The sequence below is a fragment of the Triplophysa dalaica genome, chromosome 22, assembly GCF_015846415.1.
Source record: "Triplophysa dalaica isolate WHDGS20190420 chromosome 22, ASM1584641v1, whole genome shotgun sequence".
Taxonomy (NCBI): domain Eukaryota; kingdom Metazoa; phylum Chordata; class Actinopteri; order Cypriniformes; family Nemacheilidae; genus Triplophysa; species Triplophysa dalaica.
Genome location: NC_079563.1, coordinates 9750868 through 9768435, shown reverse-complemented (window position 1 = coordinate 9768435; position 17568 = coordinate 9750868). Strand labels below are relative to the sequence as shown.

At 36.7% G+C, this 17568-nt stretch overlaps 1 protein-coding gene across 1 annotated transcript in view; it reads right to left on the bottom strand.

Annotated features, from left to right (window-relative positions):
- Positions 1 to 15968, bottom strand: part of kcnip1b (Kv channel interacting protein 1 b) — a 29001-nt gene extending 13033 nt beyond the window's left edge. The window contains exon 1 of the mRNA XM_056737363.1: positions 15222 to 15968. Within this exon, the coding sequence (XP_056593341.1) occupies positions 15222 to 15309 (88 nt within the window). The 5' untranslated portion in view covers positions 15310 to 15968. The remainder of the gene's footprint in view (positions 1 to 15221) is intronic.
- Between the last annotated feature and the right edge of the window lie 1600 nt (positions 15969 to 17568).

The following is a 17568-nucleotide window of genomic DNA, read 5'->3' as shown; positions in this document are numbered from 1 at the left end:
GTTATATGTTTTCTGTTTGTTTTTTGCTTTGGCACTCGTCTATGGAAGAGAAACACGGATACATAAAATATCGTGCATGTGTTAATTCCATGCAGGCAGGTGTAAGCCTCTTTTCTCACTCAGAGGTGTCTGTGTAGGACTTTCCCTTGCAGGCGCCTCATCCAAACTGCTAACGCATTGGGAAGATGGCTGCCGATGATTGGTTTTCCCTTAAAAACATTCAATGGTGTGAATAACAGTCAGAAACTTGCTATCACTGAGATGCTACCGGGGACATATGATCATGCTTACAGGCGTAATAGGGTTTTGGTAAACGTACCTAAACGTAAGGATTGGTAAATATATACTAAGTCACAGTATAGTTGCATTGCTTGATGTATAACATTTATTCAACTAGAGCAATGGCATATTTAAACTGAAATCACTGGTTGTCAACCTCTGAATTTTATCCTCATGCACACAGAGAACTGAAGCAGCACATTCAGATCCCCAGCAGAAGTTTCTGTCGGGTCTGGTGCCAAAGCCGACAGACAGTTTGTGTCCTCAGATGTAAACTCACAAGCATCTCCAGTAAATCCTGGGGATTTTAGCGAAGACTTCAAACAAGCTTTCTTCTCTTCTGCCCAGAACTGCCTAATCCCCAAGGTTCCATAATCACTCTTCAGGTCTTCAGTGTGTGTGTACAGTATACAGTGTGTGTCTCTCTCTATTTCTCTTATGAGTGAGTAAAAACACATGCTCTTCCATGTGAGCCCAGAGGTGTTGATGTTGAAACTGCATTTTCGAAAAATGGTTTCGGCATTTCTAAACCAAGGCACAACGCATCTGCAGTAAATAGCGAACGGTTCATTTGCATGCTGTTTACAGTAGAGTAATTAACCTTCAGGCTTAAATGATCACAAACAAACCTTCTATATCTCATCTTTTATGCATATTCTTATCATGTACTTGCAGCCTGATCGTTACGTTTTTCCAAACCTACAAAAACATGCTCTCGGCATTATATGGTAATAATTTTGGAATAAATTGCCATGTGATACTTATTCACATGGCATAATGCCTTCTGTGGAGCACGAGTCAGAAAATGCAAACACATTCATTTCATCTTTCACACGCAGACAATCACATTTATCTGGATATCTAAGATTAATTGTAGTTTCTACACGGACTCTCACTAAGACTTTGAAGTACAATATTTTGCAAGTAACTGCAGCATTGTTAACCTTCTTATGAACCTTTTTTGGTTTTAAAGACATCCCTAAAAGGGTTTTTTCTTTTTCAAAAGTTTTATATTACATCTAAGGACTTGTTTTGCTGCAGTTTCGAGGTTATCTAGGTCGGAAATACACACACACACAGTTAAATTTGAACTACGCAAGAAGAAGAAGAGTGTGAACGGTGCAATAATGACCAATAAACAAGGATATACACAAAACCAACCAACTAACAAACCAAAAAAATCTAATAAATATTAAAAAGAATTTCAGTCGTGAAATAAAATCTGTACTCAGTCTATCTTGTTTATATTTATATCTCTCTCACAGACAGAAAAATAACAAATATCTTTCTATATATGTTTATAGGATCCTACCTGTCCTGAAGACCTGTTTGGTGTGCATAGAGAAGGTCCCAAACACCACACCCATCCTCAGTAGAGTTCTTCACTTTTCACCTTACTTACTTTCTCACGTTGGAAAAAATCTGAGTGCCTAGTTTTCCCTATTTATCCTTTGATCTCCCCACACACCCTTTTACTCCATGCGTTGCTGGTTATCTAACTCAAGCTGTCTCTGAGTTTCCAACTCACTCTGACTGTCTATCATGTGGACTCTGAAGGCTGCTCATCATATTCTGAGCTTTAAATGTGGGCTGAGAGAGAGAGAGAGAGAGAGAGAGAGAGAGTGTGAGTAAGAGAAATAGACCAAGAGCAAGAGCAAGAGAGAGAGCGACAGCATAGCGAGAAGTTCAAATATTGGTGGAACAACGGGGCACTTTTAGAATTGCAGAATGAGTCATGAGTGGGTGATAGTGTTAAGGTATGTAGTTTTCAACAGTGTTTGAAAAGAAACTAAGTCAAGTAGGTGTTTGTCGATTCTTCTATTGCCATTCTGCGATTTTGAGGTATTCATCATATCCGAATCCCAAACATTACAGGCAAAGTTCATCTAAAATGGAAATTTGCCCTCATGTCGTTCTAAACCTGTATATAGGGATGGGAACCGAGAACCGGTTCTTCTTTAGAACCGGTGCCCAGTGAATCGATTCCTTTGAACCGTTAGCGTACCTGCTTAACGATTCCGCTTATCGGTTCCGCTCGTTGCAAATGTGTCATCATCATGACGTCACACACGCGCTGCATTGTTTTGGTTACGCAGCAAACATGTCATCGAGGCAGAAGCGATCTAAAGCGTGGTTATATTTCACTTGAAAAGTTCATTTGCAACAACTTTAAAAGTTTAATTTCGGCAAAGGGGGGAACTACCTCCAATATGCAGAAACATTTGGCCACACAGCACGCAATTCATTTGCATGACTGTCGCGTGTTTGATACACTACTACTTAGCGACAGAGCAACAACAAGTGAGTCAAGCAGCAGTGGAGCTAACGAGACGTCATATGCTATTAATGCCGAAGGTAACTTCTCTATTTAGTAAATGTGAGCGCCATTTCATTCTGTAAACTTTTACTATATGAATAATAATCTCCATTGTCATTGTCAATCAAATTTAGATGATGATGATGACAGCCATCAGAGTATCTCATGGCAGTTTTTTTTTTGTCTGGACCAATGATGAATGTGAAAAATTCTATAGGTCCCTGGACTTTACTTTGTAGCCTACTTTTAGGTTTGTTCTGAGGTTGCTACACATAATTTGTGTATACTCTGAGTATGTGCTGTGTTCTTATCAGATATTAAAGCGAGTTAATACAAACAAACAAATTTGTACTTATTCCCTCACCCAATGAGAATCGATAAGAGAATCGACAAGGAATCGGATCGATAAGCAATATCGATAATGGAATCGGAATCGTTAAATTCTTATCAATTCCCATCCCTACCTGTATATGATTCTTTGTTCTCCAGAGCATAAAAGAAGATATTTTGAGAAATGTGTCAGTGGTTTTCGTGTCCATACAATGTAAATCAGTGGGGGTTGTTTGGTTACCAACATTCTTCAAAATATCTTCTTTGTGTTCTGCAGAAGAAAGTCATAAAAGTTTGGAATCACACATGCGTGAATAAATTATGAAAATGTTTATTTTAGTTGAACTATACCAACAAATAATAGCGTTTGGTTTTTCAACAGGTTTCTTTGAACAACATATGCTATTTGCCAGAGAAACAGATATTCCCGCGTAATGCTCACATAATTCAAAACCAAAATAGTGCCACATGTACAACGTTCAAAAAACAACACTTTATCAAAATCGTTTATTTCAGAATTATTAAAGTTTTGATTTTAGATTTTATTGTGCACTGCACCAGTACAATTTTTACACCCATCTTGTATATTTGCTGTTTAATTCTGTAATTTGTTTAATTTTTACAGTATTTAAAAATTATGTAAAAAATCTTTTTTTTACATTTAAGATGTTTTTCTTTATAATTTTTCAAGTTTCATCTTACTTTTTATCATATTTATAGCCATTTTGTTATGTGCCTTTGTTATTTTATAATTTATTTGTTTTTATTCAGCTATATTGGCTTATTCATTTATTCTTATGTCAGTTTAAGCACTGGTTTATTTTTTATTTATTTTTAGTGACTAATTATGCTTCTTCAATTTAAATATATTTTACATTATTGCTAAGGGGACATACTTAGTTAGTTTATTTAGTTATGTTTTCATACAACGTCAGGCCTATTTTTACTTAATTTCAATCAACAAAACTTTAAAAGTTTTAGTAAACTATAATAACCTTTGTACACTCCTTGTTTTTTTTCTTAACCATATCAAATTTAATGGAGTTCAAACATGAATTTGATTCAGAATGCTGATGTAGAATGCTGATGCAGTAGAAAGTATAACATTTGGACTGGTCCATTGGATTTGTAACCCAGATACATGGGGTTATGTTCTCAGTGGTCAGAGTATCACAGTTTGAGGATTAAAATAATCACTTTATCCAAAGCGCTGGCTTTCATCCTCTTCAACATGGTAGAAGGAGTCTTATCTATCTGGGCCAATTAAACATCGACTTCTCTCACTGCAACTCTCCATATTGACTTGTTCCCAGAGGGAACAGAGATTCAATAACATTCAACAATTAAAACACAAGTGTTCGGGCAATAGAAAACAGAGCTTTAAGAGCATCAAGTAATTGAGCCGTGAAATTCACTACCGCATAAGCACAAAACAGAGCTAAAGCATGCGTTGGTGGTTGTGGGGGGTGGCTTAGAGGAGGATGATCTGAGGATGAATTGTGTGGATTAAGCTCTGCGCATTTGATCTCTTTACAAATCTCTCTTCTGCTCTGTGATTCATCATTCTATTTGGAGGAAGATGTGAAATGTGGTCCAAAAGTCTAAGAGCACTTTGAAAATCTAAGATTCAAAATCTTATTTAAACCTTGAAAATAAACACAACGATTCAGGGATTTGAACAAATGAAAACAAAGCAACCTAACAAAGGAATATGATCCTTTGGATCATATTCAAAGGAATATAATAAGCACAATTGTGACATTGACTATGCAAAATTCTCTTGAAACATCAAATTTCTTACAGGCAAGTTCATGCAAATGTGTTTGGAAAAGGTTTTCATGATAGGTCCCATGTGAAGTATATTTTGTGTTTATAACGCATAGTTTTCAACATAACAGTCCTATTTATTATAAATGGGCATATGAAAATGAAAAAAGTAACTATTTTGTGTTCTTTAAATCTCTTTTCAATTTGTTGTGCACGTTCTAATATACAGAAATCCTACAAAGTATGCTGTCTCTCAAAATCATGCATTCTTTTTCCCCAACACAAAAATAGGACATCATTAAACAGAAAACTTGTACATAGATTGATATTTTTTGATCATCAGGGGTGTAGTAAAATATAAACAGATGTTTCAAATATGTTTTTGCCACATTATATGCTACGCACTGCTGTTAAAGCAATGGAGACATTCCATATACTTTGAAATGGGTAATCTTTTTTTAATTTGACCTTTCTCCACTGTCACAATACAATAGCCCCGCTCACCAGTTTTTTGAGTGGAACAGAGAAAGTGTAAGAGCAACAACAATTTGAACACCAGGAGAAAAAAGTGGGGGAGTAAAGTGGGGTAAAGTGCGTTGGTAATAGCTTTGTTTTCGTATACCTGAGCTCGAAACTGCAATTTGCCGAACTTTAGGAGTAGGTGTAGGGCTTTAGGAGTAGGTGTAGGGCATAATCTGTTAGTTTGCAGCAGCTGATCACACCTTCACGGGCAAGTGCCACATCACATCTATGACACTTTCTGTTTGCACAAGGTCAAGTTCAAAGTCTGGCTTCTGATGCAAGATCAGCATTTACGGCGCTGCAGATGAATGTGTTTATTGTGCGTTCACACCCCATATGAACTTTATTAACTTTAATAAAAAGTTATAATATATTGTTATTATTTTATTTTCATAGTGTATTGCAAATTACAATTGTAACCTATTTGACCTACTGATATTAAAATGGACTTTTCACAACACTCAGTTTTGGTCCCCCCACCTGTCAGACCAGAGTTGCGCCCCTGCTATTCACTCAGTAATGCTGTTTTTTTTTTGGGCAGAAATCAAGTATACAATAGTACCAAATTTGGTCACACTTTATTTAAATGTCCAATTCTCGGTATTAATGAACCATTCACTATGACTTTGCCTCCGTAAACTACTCATTTATTGCTGGTTAATTGTAAAGCACGGTAATGATTATTTTAAATAAAAAAAATATTAAATCAGAAAATTCCCAAACAAAACCATCTTCACTTCTAGTCTCTGACTTTTAGACTGCACTTTAACAAAGAACATGGAAAGTAACAAGAGATACACTAGCTGAGTTTATGGACAGCGAGGGAGAGCTCCTCCTTTATCAAATTCTTTTGTTCTGACAAGTACTGATTGCTGAAACACAGCCAAGTGTCCTCAAAAATGTGCTCGCACAACATTCCCTGTCCTTTCATCTACCCATCTCTGTCTTTACCTTAATCCTTTATCTCAGCATCCCCATTTCCACCATGCATTCATATCTCTGTTGCTGGTGTCAGAGAAAATAACTGGTGCAGAGGATCCGGGGGCTTCAGTATCCTAATAAAAGCTTTTTAATTTGGTGGGCCAGGTCATCTCACGGGGACATTTTTGCTGGGATCATGTGACCATCTCTCTCTCTCTCTCTCTCTCTCTCTATCTCTATCTCTATCTCTATCTCTATCTCTATCTCTATCTCTCTCTCTCTCTCTCTCTCTCTCTATCTCTATATATATATATATATATATATATATATATATATATATATATATATATATATAAGACCTTTAAGACATGGTTTTCAATTGTTTTTCCTTTAATAAATACAGTAACTCACACATATCTCCTCTCATCAACATTTTATCAAGTCCGCACAGAAAAGTCAGAAATGTCAACACGAACTCAAACATTTCTCATTCAATTCTTCCAACACTGAACGAATCTTGATGCTATTACATTCATTACATAGCTTCATACTCTTACTGTATGTCAATAAAGATCTAATTTCCATCCATTTTTAAAGCTCCTGAGGAATCTCACCATCTAAGTAACATCTGAGACATTTAAGTTGATACTTAAATTAAAGAATTGACAATTTCCTTGAGTCTCCTCAGCTATAAAATAATAACCTCAGAGCAATCAAATTCTCCTCTGGGGAACTGAACTGCAGCTATATCTTCATGCTGCACTCCTGACTGTATTGTTAACAAGTAGAACAAATAATAAAAAGGAAAAAACTGCAGGCCAGCATGACATTTTTTATCTCGAGGCTCGGCATCTCATTACACAGTGTTTTCGAAGTTAATGTGTCACGCAGCCGACAGTAACAGCTGTACATCACAGTGTGTGAGTTACAGGCCGGAGAAAATCATCAGCCTCCACATACAGTAAATGTACAGTTCACAGCGAGGTACTGCTTCAGACCTGCTGTCAACTAAAACACTATTTTGGTGGACTTTAGAAGAACATAGCTGTATGCATGAGTGTGAGTTTTATGAGTTCTTTACTGTGTGACAAAAAAACCATAGCACGAACTCGTGGTCATGTTTAATCAAGTCAAAACCTGGATATGTATTCACATCTAAAATCAATCTCTCAGGATTTTCACTGCTGTCATAGTTTAAACAGTTTTTCTGTGAAAAGCTAATTTCTGCCAATAGGCAATATGTTGAGTTATAGAATATGTTGAGAATATCAAATCATATTCTCATAGCCGTTAATGCACACACAAGCATTAAATCATTTACTGTACACTCTTAAAAATAAAGATGCTTCAAAATGTTCTTTGATGTCATAGAAGGACTTTTTTGTCTACATGGTTCAATAAAGAACCTTTCACATCCGAAGAACCTTTATGTTTCTCAAAAGATTTTTTGTGACATAAAAAGGTTCTTTAGATTATGAAAAGGTAAGAAAGAGATGGTTCTCTAAAGAACCTTTGACTGAATTGTTCTTGTGGAACCAAAAATGGTTCATTTATGGCATCGCTGTGAAGAACTTTTTAAGCACCTTTTTTTTTAGAGCTGTATGTAGGACCATCTGTGGTGTTGCATTAGGCATATACTGCCCTCTTGTGATGACCAATAACCCTTTCCCAAAACATGATGGATAGTTTTCTCAAAATGAAAATTCATTAATTATTCACTCTCATTTCAGACAAGAATGAAGTTTCTTTGCAGAACACAAAATAAGATATTTTAAAGAATACTGTATACTGTAAACATTTTAAACAACACTGACCCCCATTGACTTCAATTGTATTGACACAAAATTTCTCAAAATATCTTCTTTTGTGTTCTACAGAAAGAGTCATAAAGGTTTTAAATGACTTGAGGGTCAATAAATGATCAATCTTTCTTTCTTTCTTTACTTCTTAATTTCCTTCTTTCTTCTCGACACAATGACAGCTATTTTAAGCGACAGGTATGCGTCAACCACATAAAGAAATCGCTGAAATACATAATGTATTCGTCCCACATCCCGCAAGTGTCGATGGCTTGTCTGTCAATCATTCTGCACCTCCGGTTAACATGTCATTTGGTTTTGTAGATGGGATGTGCTGTAACAGTTAGCCAGGCAGGCTGTCAATCACCAAACAGGAAGGCAGGTTTTTGTAAAGGGGCCATGTGACATTCAATCAGCTGCTATTGAAACGAACTAAAAAAACAATATCTCTCTCTCTATCTCTAACTCTCTCGGTTTTACATATGGCCTTATGGGAGCTGTTATAAATGTGAGCAGATGGAATTTGTGAGACAGCAGAAACACCAGAAGGGGGCAGCATTTCACATCTAACTGCTGGGTACAGACTGAGATCATCCTCCTGTGCAGGAGCAAAGACATGTTTTGCAAGGAAACTTTTATCAACATCTGTGAACATTGAAGCGGTAATGCCATCATCTCTGTTATCTAAATCACATGTCATGAGATTTCTGCATAATCCAAATATTCCTTAACAATGACTGCATGAACAGAGACCATTGTCAGAAATCTCAGATCAGAATCAGCATGTTTTCACAAGATTATTTCTCATACATAAAATCTGAATACAAATGGATATCTTTAGCGTCTCAGCAGATGAGTTTGAAAAACACTCACATGTTAAAAAACATTTAAATCAGATTTATATGTGGGAAGAACAATCAATATATACTGTTTATTAGAGCGTTCCTTAAAATACCATGTACCACATTCATCTCCATGGAAACCAGTTTGCTTCAGCACAACCTTAGAACAGACATGAAACCGTTGACTTATCTTTCTTAGAATCCTAAAACATAACACTGTGTCTAAAATAAAAGTGAAGCAGTGTTTTGATGTTATGCCATAGACATTAAATAATGTTTGTTCTGTTTTGCTTGTACAACCAATGCAACTTGAATTGTTGCACAAATAGTGTTTTTATCAACATGAAATAACCAATTAATATAATAAGATACAACCAATACGATACTAAGAAAAATATATGGGAATATACTGGAAAATGTAATATATTAAGTGATATATATTTGTATATTGAACGAAGTTCTAAGTTCTAATTACTAAGTTCTTGTATTTTTCAATATATTTAAAGCAGAAGTGCTATTATTCAATATATTGTAATATATTAAAATACATTATTCTACATATTTTAAAATCAATATTAAATAATGTACGTATATATATATATATATATATATATATTGACAGTTAATGTGTTAGAAACTATATATGTTCTCTGCATAAGGATACCCATGCTCTGGCAGGTCAAAAATTAAACTAATTTTTTGCATTTGTTTCAGAAATGCAGTGCTAATAAACTCTTCGTTGAGCAAATCTGAGCTGACCATCTCAGTAAAGCTGGCTGGTATAAGCAGTGCAAGATCGACCCGTTGCAAAGTGCCATGCTTTGGGTCAACAAGCATTTGACAGAAGAGAAACAGAGGTGAAACAACAATGGACGAGAGAGCAGTGAAAGGAAAAGGGAGAGAGAGAATATAAAATGTCACAAGAAAAAGCAAAAAGATGGATGGGGATGCTGCAGATAAAAATAAACTGCAGGAGGAAGTAGATTACGTAAAACGGGACGAGCGATTTAAAAATTAAAAGTGGAGACGTGCACTGTCAGCTTCGATCTGCTGTTAAAAGGAGAGAGAGTGAGGGAGAGAAAAAGAGCAGAGGAAAGAGGTAATGTAAGATACCATAGGTTAGAGTAACCTAGTATGCGTTTGAAGGGATAGTTCACCCAAAATGAAAATGATGTCATCATTTATCCACTTTCCAGTTGTTTCAGACTCGTAAAAATTTTGTTGTTCTGCTAAACACAAAGAAAGATATTTGGAGGAATGTCTGTAATCAAACAATTTTGGGGCACTAAAAAAAGTTTTATTTCCCACGTTCTTTACAATATCTTCTTTTGTGTCATACATAACAAAAGGGGTGAGTAAATGATAAGAGAATTTTTATTTCTGGGTGAACTATCCCTTTAAATACATTCTGCATAGGAGAGAGAGTAATAACACAGTATGTCTCTGACATATCCCTTACCTCAAGCATTCAACATAGGGCACATAATTTGTCACACGCTGTTTTCCATTGACATCCATAATACCTCAAACAGTTCAGTGCGGACAGGTGTACTATTGTTTTTAAATATTGCTTCGTAAGCCATTCAAATTATTGCCAGATGGGCAGTTAAATGGGTGAAAATACATTGAAAGGTATTGAAAATATCTGAGCATCAAATTTGTGGACATACACTCTTTGCCAGCAAGCAGCCATCCAAAGCATATCACCATTATGGCACCAAGCCGTGCATGGCCAGGCACCATTGGGCAAAGATAAATGTGTGTGTTCTGTTGTGCAAATAAAAAGGGTATAGGGGACATTGAACAGAGAGAAAGACATCTCTAGAGAGAGCTCAGTCCAGGTGTTTCGAAACAAGTGCGTCCAAGTGTGTGCGAATGAGCGTGCGTTAACCTCCAGAAGCTCTGAATGCCCTCACGTGTGGTAACGCGCATGTGCCGCTGCTTTCTAAAACTCACTGAAAGAGCAACTAACCTTAGAGATGCCGCAGTCTGGTGGACTCTGTGGACGAAGCACTTGCTGAACTGCTCTTTTATGACCTCTCCTAGCTCCATCTTATCTCTCCATTCAAGTCAATTAATGTGCCGCTCTTAAGAAGGGTAACTATGGAAACGTATAAACACTGATGCAGTGCATGTTCTTGGAAAGATAGAGGAAGCTGTTCTGCGGTAGTCTGTCAGTTATGATAATAACCAGAATGATTTACTGAGGTGTTTAATATGAATGTTGCTTGAGCAATGAATAAACTAAATATGACACACAGCAGAATATGGGCAAAAATACACAAGAATCTATTATTAATTACAGTTGTGCATCTAAGCACACATCAGATTTCCAAGTATATAGTTTTTTATTATATTTTATAGGTTATCGTATAATTATACTGCACTGCAAATGTTACATTAAAGAACATATGGTATTGCAAATGCAAGCACAAAAGACCTCGGATTTAGTCTCAGACATTTATACAAACATGCTTATTAAGGTTTCTTTTTAAAAGGTCATGAGGCAATTATATGAAGATGTCAAACTATACTTTAATTATTTTTCTTCCTTTCTTTTATATTACTTTTCTATTAGATGCAAATAAATATCTTTGAGGGTTTCGACCGACATTGCTTGTGTTATTGCCGCAAGGATTATGAGCCTCAGGCCCTCACACACACACACACACACACGCACATGCACACACTTACACATTATCTACAGCTCAATGGGAACAAGAGGCAGAGGTGGTGGAGGAAGATGCGAACAGGCCTGAATAAATTTGGGATGTTGCGAATGTGTCACATAATGTTACATTTACATAAGATGATACAGAGAAACGCTTGGCACTTCCACAGTTGCCGCAGCTAAACCAGAACATAACCACAGAGAATGTGCTGAAAACAGAGAAGATTCGGGGAGAGAGATGGCTGAAATACCAGCAAGTGGCAGAAGAGAAAATGAAAAAGAGGCAGAAGTGCGAAGGAGGGGGAGAGTGTGGGAGGGGGTTAAATTGCATTGGCATTTAATACTGACAGACAGATGGTATCCGACAAAAAGCTGAAATTGTATGGAGAATCAAAACTTTTTTAAGTTACATAGCAGCTTAGGTGAATCTGTAATAATACTTGAATACATGTAAAGTCAGCATGAAATCAAACAGGAAAATTAGATTTGATTTTTACAAATTATTTATTTATATATATATTTAATTATAATATCCACTTGTAATCTTTAATAAAAACATTAAGCTCCTCTCTCCCTCTCAACAACAACTCTTCACCACACCACGTAAGTAACAAAAAAGAGGAAGGACTATACTGACTGTCCAATGGCCAGGCCTTTTCAGACATCCCCTCCAGGTCAACTTACAACAAACCAATCAAAAAGGAAGGGCAAAATAAGCCCCGCCCTACACTTGTTTCTAATTTCAGAAGCGTTTCACTCGGATATTCATCACGATGTAGAAAAGCAAATTCCGTTTCATAGTGACTTTAAGGTATTTGAAGTAATTCTGTTTGTTTACTTACTTACATATTGGACATGAATCCTTTAATTTAGATTTTTTTTAAATGTATTAAATGTTCTAGTTTATCAAAATTAAAAAAAAAAATCTTCATTATTTACTCTTCAGTGAAACATATTGGAGCTGACAGCTTCAGTGGCATTGCATTTTTACTGCACCTTTCCTCACTCAATGAAAGTACATGGAGACTTTAACAATTTGCACACACAAACACGCACGCATGCACGATTCATGAAAAATTAAGTATATTGATTTTGAAAAGCAAAACAGATTTTCCTTTTTGGGTGAACTACCTTTAACACAACACCTGGGGACCTGATAAACTACTAAGGTCAACTTTAATATACTGAGTCAGCAAGATGTGTCAGAATCAAGAATAATTTTTTTGTGTGGCTTATTCTGTTTCTCAACCCGAATGGATGTACCTTTGCAACATATTTTTTTGTAATAAAATCTTTTACAAGCTTCGGGCAATCTGTGAAGATTGCATCAGCCCTACAGAAGTGATATAATTCCTAAATTAAGTAAATGGGAGATATTGTGCTTTATAGATGCAGAAAATCTAGGAATATAGGATTTGGCCATTATTTACTCTTTCTCCTGTCATTCCAAACTCATTTGACTTTTGTTCTTCTGTGGAACACATAGACAACAAAACAAAAAAAAAGTCACTGTCAAACTACAAAAAAAATCACACTGTCTTATATACTGTGAGCCTTTATAGAGGACAAATGATGAAATTCCTAAAGCAGACTGAAAATCAGCTAGAGGGTAGATATTCCGTTATTTGAATTTTATGATATTCCTCACAAAAAAAACCTTGTGCTTTTAAAGAACGTTGTATGCCTTTTATAATCTAGTGCAATATATACAAGTCACATGATACTTCTATCATATATTACTAAGCTCATTAGCCACTTTCCATTTTTTGTACGGATACTTTTTATTCTGCAAAATATCTCATTTTGTGTTCCAAGAAACTCCCATGTTCTCTTTCATGCACTTTTCCAATTGTTATACTTAACCTGGTCCAAAATTCCAAATGAGTCTGCATCAGTATTGATTCTGTAAATCCCCGGGCTCACAGAAACTCTTGTATGCACCATGTCCACTCCTATCAAGCAGTGTGTGTTCATGCAGCTCTTCTTCAGAGAAGAGGGAAAATGTGTGGCATGCCAACTTAAGTTGGAAGGATTGATCGACCTGGTGCTCTTTTAAAATGCCAAATGCCAAATGCTCTTTGTCCTTTCCCTAAAGCTCATCGTATTGGAAACTTAGCAAAAAATAGCAGCCTAGTCAAGTTTTTCCTCACATTTTCACACACACCCTGCACGAACACTACCACATGTGCTGAGCTGACCTACACTCACGTTTGGTAGCGGTAACAGCTTCTGATCGGGGATTTGCCACCAACCATATTTCATCCTGAAAGTAGTAGATCACCTTCATGAAAATTCTTCATCATTTACTCCCCCTCTTGTCATTTCAAACCAATATGACTTTCTTCCGCAGAACACAAAAGAAGATATTTTGAAAAATGATGCTAATAGCCCTCCATTCACTTGCATTGGCTACAATAGATGTGAATGGGGGGCTGAGCAGTTCTGTTTTCAACATTTTCCTAAATATTTTATTTTGTGTTAGCGGCATAGAGATATTTCTTCAATTTGTGCTCTGCAGTAGAGAGAAAGTCATACAGGTTTGAAATGACAAGAAGGTGAATAAATTATCACAGAATTTTCATTTTGAAGGTGAACTGCTCCTTGAAATGTGTTAGCATTTTCAGGTCAAAAACAAAGGTTACACGGATGCAAAATATGACAAAGCGGAGATAAATATGGTTTACAACACCCATTTGTCCTTGCGACCACAGTAAAAAAAAAACATAATTGATGAATTCTGTTGTGTGGTGTATGTGTGCATAAATAATATTTAGAGCAGAGTGACAGGGGAGTGCAGCAAAAGGGTCCAGGAAAGGGTCACCAACAACCCATTAGAGGTAAAGTGCAGTCATACAGAAGAACCATGATGGACATCTGGAGACTCTCTTTTTCTCTTCCTCAAATTCTCACTTGGTTGGCTGAGGAATGATTAGAAATTCACACTAATTCTCAACTCTAAGTGGAGTCCATTTACCCAGAGCATTAGCGCTTTGAAATGTACACAAACTTTTCTGCTTTCATGTTTCGTGGATGAAGCCCTCTAGTCACTAATTCTATTCTATTCGGGAAAAGACTTTGTATCTTCCCGTTCATATACTTATATTTACAAGCTTTACATTTGTAGTATAAGTATACAGATATAACATACACTGTATTGTATTTGAGTCACAGCTTTGTTTCGCAGCTTTAATACTCTGCTATGATCTGGGAAGAGTGGTAGATTTTATACAAAGACTCCAAATCCTCAATATCCACTTTAAATTAACCACCTGCTCCCCTGTGTATAGGAGGAGTGCCTATGAGTGAGGAAGATATATTGAAGGTGTCGGGAGATAGTGGGGTTCATAACAGTGCACAGTGAGGTTCCGGCTCTTCGAGCAAGGTAACAACAGATAAACAGACATTGCTTGATTTCAGCATCTCCACGGGCACGGTCGGCATGGAGACGAACCATGCAGTGCATTTTCTGCTGACACGGTGCTATCATACCCAAGAAGTAAAACGAGATAAGGGAGATAACAAAGTAAACACTTTAATAAAAAGAACAGACTGTCATGTGAAGAAAATTTTAAGAGGAAACTTAGAAAAAGAGGGAATTTCTACAGGATTTTGAAATGTGTGGTTATGAAAAAATAAAGGATGTTACAATAAAAGAGTAAGAAATTAGAAAAAAACTCTTTGGTGCTACTTTAAAAATATATGAATAATAATAAAAAATAAAATAAAAACCAAAATGTTCATATATCTGTGCTTTTTTAATGCAGGTGTCTTACCTTTACTGAGGGTTCCTGAGACGAGTCTCTGAAGGGACAGCATAAGCTTTAGCACCCCCTGTCTGCAGCGGCTGGCACAGCCAGCCATGGTCAAAGAGAATCTGAGGAGAGGGGGTGCAGACTGCCCCTACAACACCCTGAACACAGCACAAACAGTACCTTCACCAATGAATCTCACAAATGAGACCAACGTTCCATACGAGCCTCCTTGCGATCTCCAAAAACGCCTCTGTTTGGCACATTCAATCAGTTTCAAGTCCCAAGTCCAAAAAGAGTCATAAAAGTGTCCAATTTCACAGCACGATGCCCTTCTTCCAAACACACAAACACATATTTACACACCAATGCACCTTTCTCCAATTCTCCCCCACATACTCGCAGAATCAAGACACTCACAAGGTGCTTCAACCTGTATTGTCTTCTTGGTCTTGGTGACAAGACTTGCAGAAATAGCCGCCCGCTGCCACGTTAAAGTTGAAGGAGGAAAAGTTTGTGAGCGTTGCAGGCTCACGGCTCGCAGACCAACAGGATGAATTATTAAAAGGATGGCAGGGACCCGCTGCTGTGCTACACAGACTAAGAAGTGCTTGTAGGAAGTTGAGTGTCCATGGAGACAAAAGAGTGTCTTTCCTTTTTCTTCACGATTCTTCTCCTGGTTACGCCTCTGTGTCTCTGGTTAAGGAGTGTAAGCGTGCCAAATGTGTTGTGTTGTGGCAAGAAGTTGGTGGTCCGCTGCGGTGTATCTGACTGCTCTGTGCTGCCGGACAGATCCCTGCAGCATAAAACAGGAGATACTACTGCACTCTCTCTCTCTCTCTCTCTCTCTCTCTCTTTCTCTCCTCCCTCCCTCAGTTGTATCCACTCAGAGAGCCTTTCTTGTACACCTCTCTTTCATGGTTTGCCATGGCCGAGCTTAAATATAGAAGGTCCCCTTTTGCAACCCACACACAGGGCTGTTTTTAGTCTTGCATTAGCGCCCGTTCGATTTGGAAAACATTTTTTACATTTTATAGAGTAATATTGTGTAGCACAAAATTCTGGTTACTGATCTGGCTAGAATCTGACCTTATCAGATTTCCTAATGTCTGCATAGCTGCCACGTAAAATAAATTGAAACTAAACAGATTTACTGCAATCGTGCAGTGAATATGCATCTATAGACCTCTTGGGGTGATATAAAAATGTTTGTTTAACGTTGGTCCAGAAGAACTTCTTGCTTCAGTTCTATAACACTACACAAACTGTTAAACAAAATACAGAATATTTATACTTGATTTAAATTGTTAAACAAATATCTGTAAGATTGAATAATATGAAAGATTAAAACAAAAATACTGAAAACTGAAACCGGAAGTGCTTCTGGATCAGTGTTTAAATCTTTCACAGTGGTCTATACAACTACAACAGCATATCTAATTTTAATACAAATATTAAATTTAAAAAGCGTATTTTTATTACCACAGCTAGCTAAAGTAACTACACAGTGCCCAACTGAATAGAAAAGTCTCATTCCAATATACATCTCATTCCAACAAATTACCTGCCATTTTAAAAAACTACTTGGATAGTTAGCCTCACCTAACCTGCATTTATTAAAAAAAAAGTAGAAAAATTGAAGGCTTTTGACACTATACAAGTCTAGCATGGCCTCCGCCCAGCCTCTGTGTGTCTCTCACATCTATCTTGGAAACCCAAAATAGTCTGACCATTAAACAGGAATGTGAGAAAGAAAGAAAGAAGAGGTAATATGAAGTGACAGCTCTGAAAGATGGGAGGATGGTGCTTGAGGAATGAGGTAGATTAAGATTAAAGGAAATATGATGGAGAGATGTGGTGGAAAGAGATCAATATATTGAGTGATGCTAATCATGGAAAAATGCTTCTCAGATTTACCAAGTGAGAAAAAGAACATGGTTATCTCTCACGTCTTATTTGGAATTTGAAATATCTCAATACTTTCCCATCAATGAACACAAATCTCTCCAAAAACAATTTTCGAAGAAACAAATGTTAATGTAAAGAACTCGATTAATTTGTCCCGTGGTCTGAAAAACTACCTACAAGCTATACAATTTTCTCAGAGCATAAACGCTCATACTTTCATATGGTGTTGTAAATTGCACTCTAGAGTTATCATTAAAAACTCTTTTCTTTGCTTTATTACACTGCATCCACAGTTGTGGGAGAATTGTAGAGGTTACATTTCTTGGTGCACTAAACATCAATTACATATTATGTTTAGCATGTCCCTAGAGCTGTGGCTTCTTATTATATAAGAAAGGCTAAAAAAACATTTGTGTCCTGTGCTGCATATTGAAATATTTTTGTTCTGTGTGGGTGGAAGTGC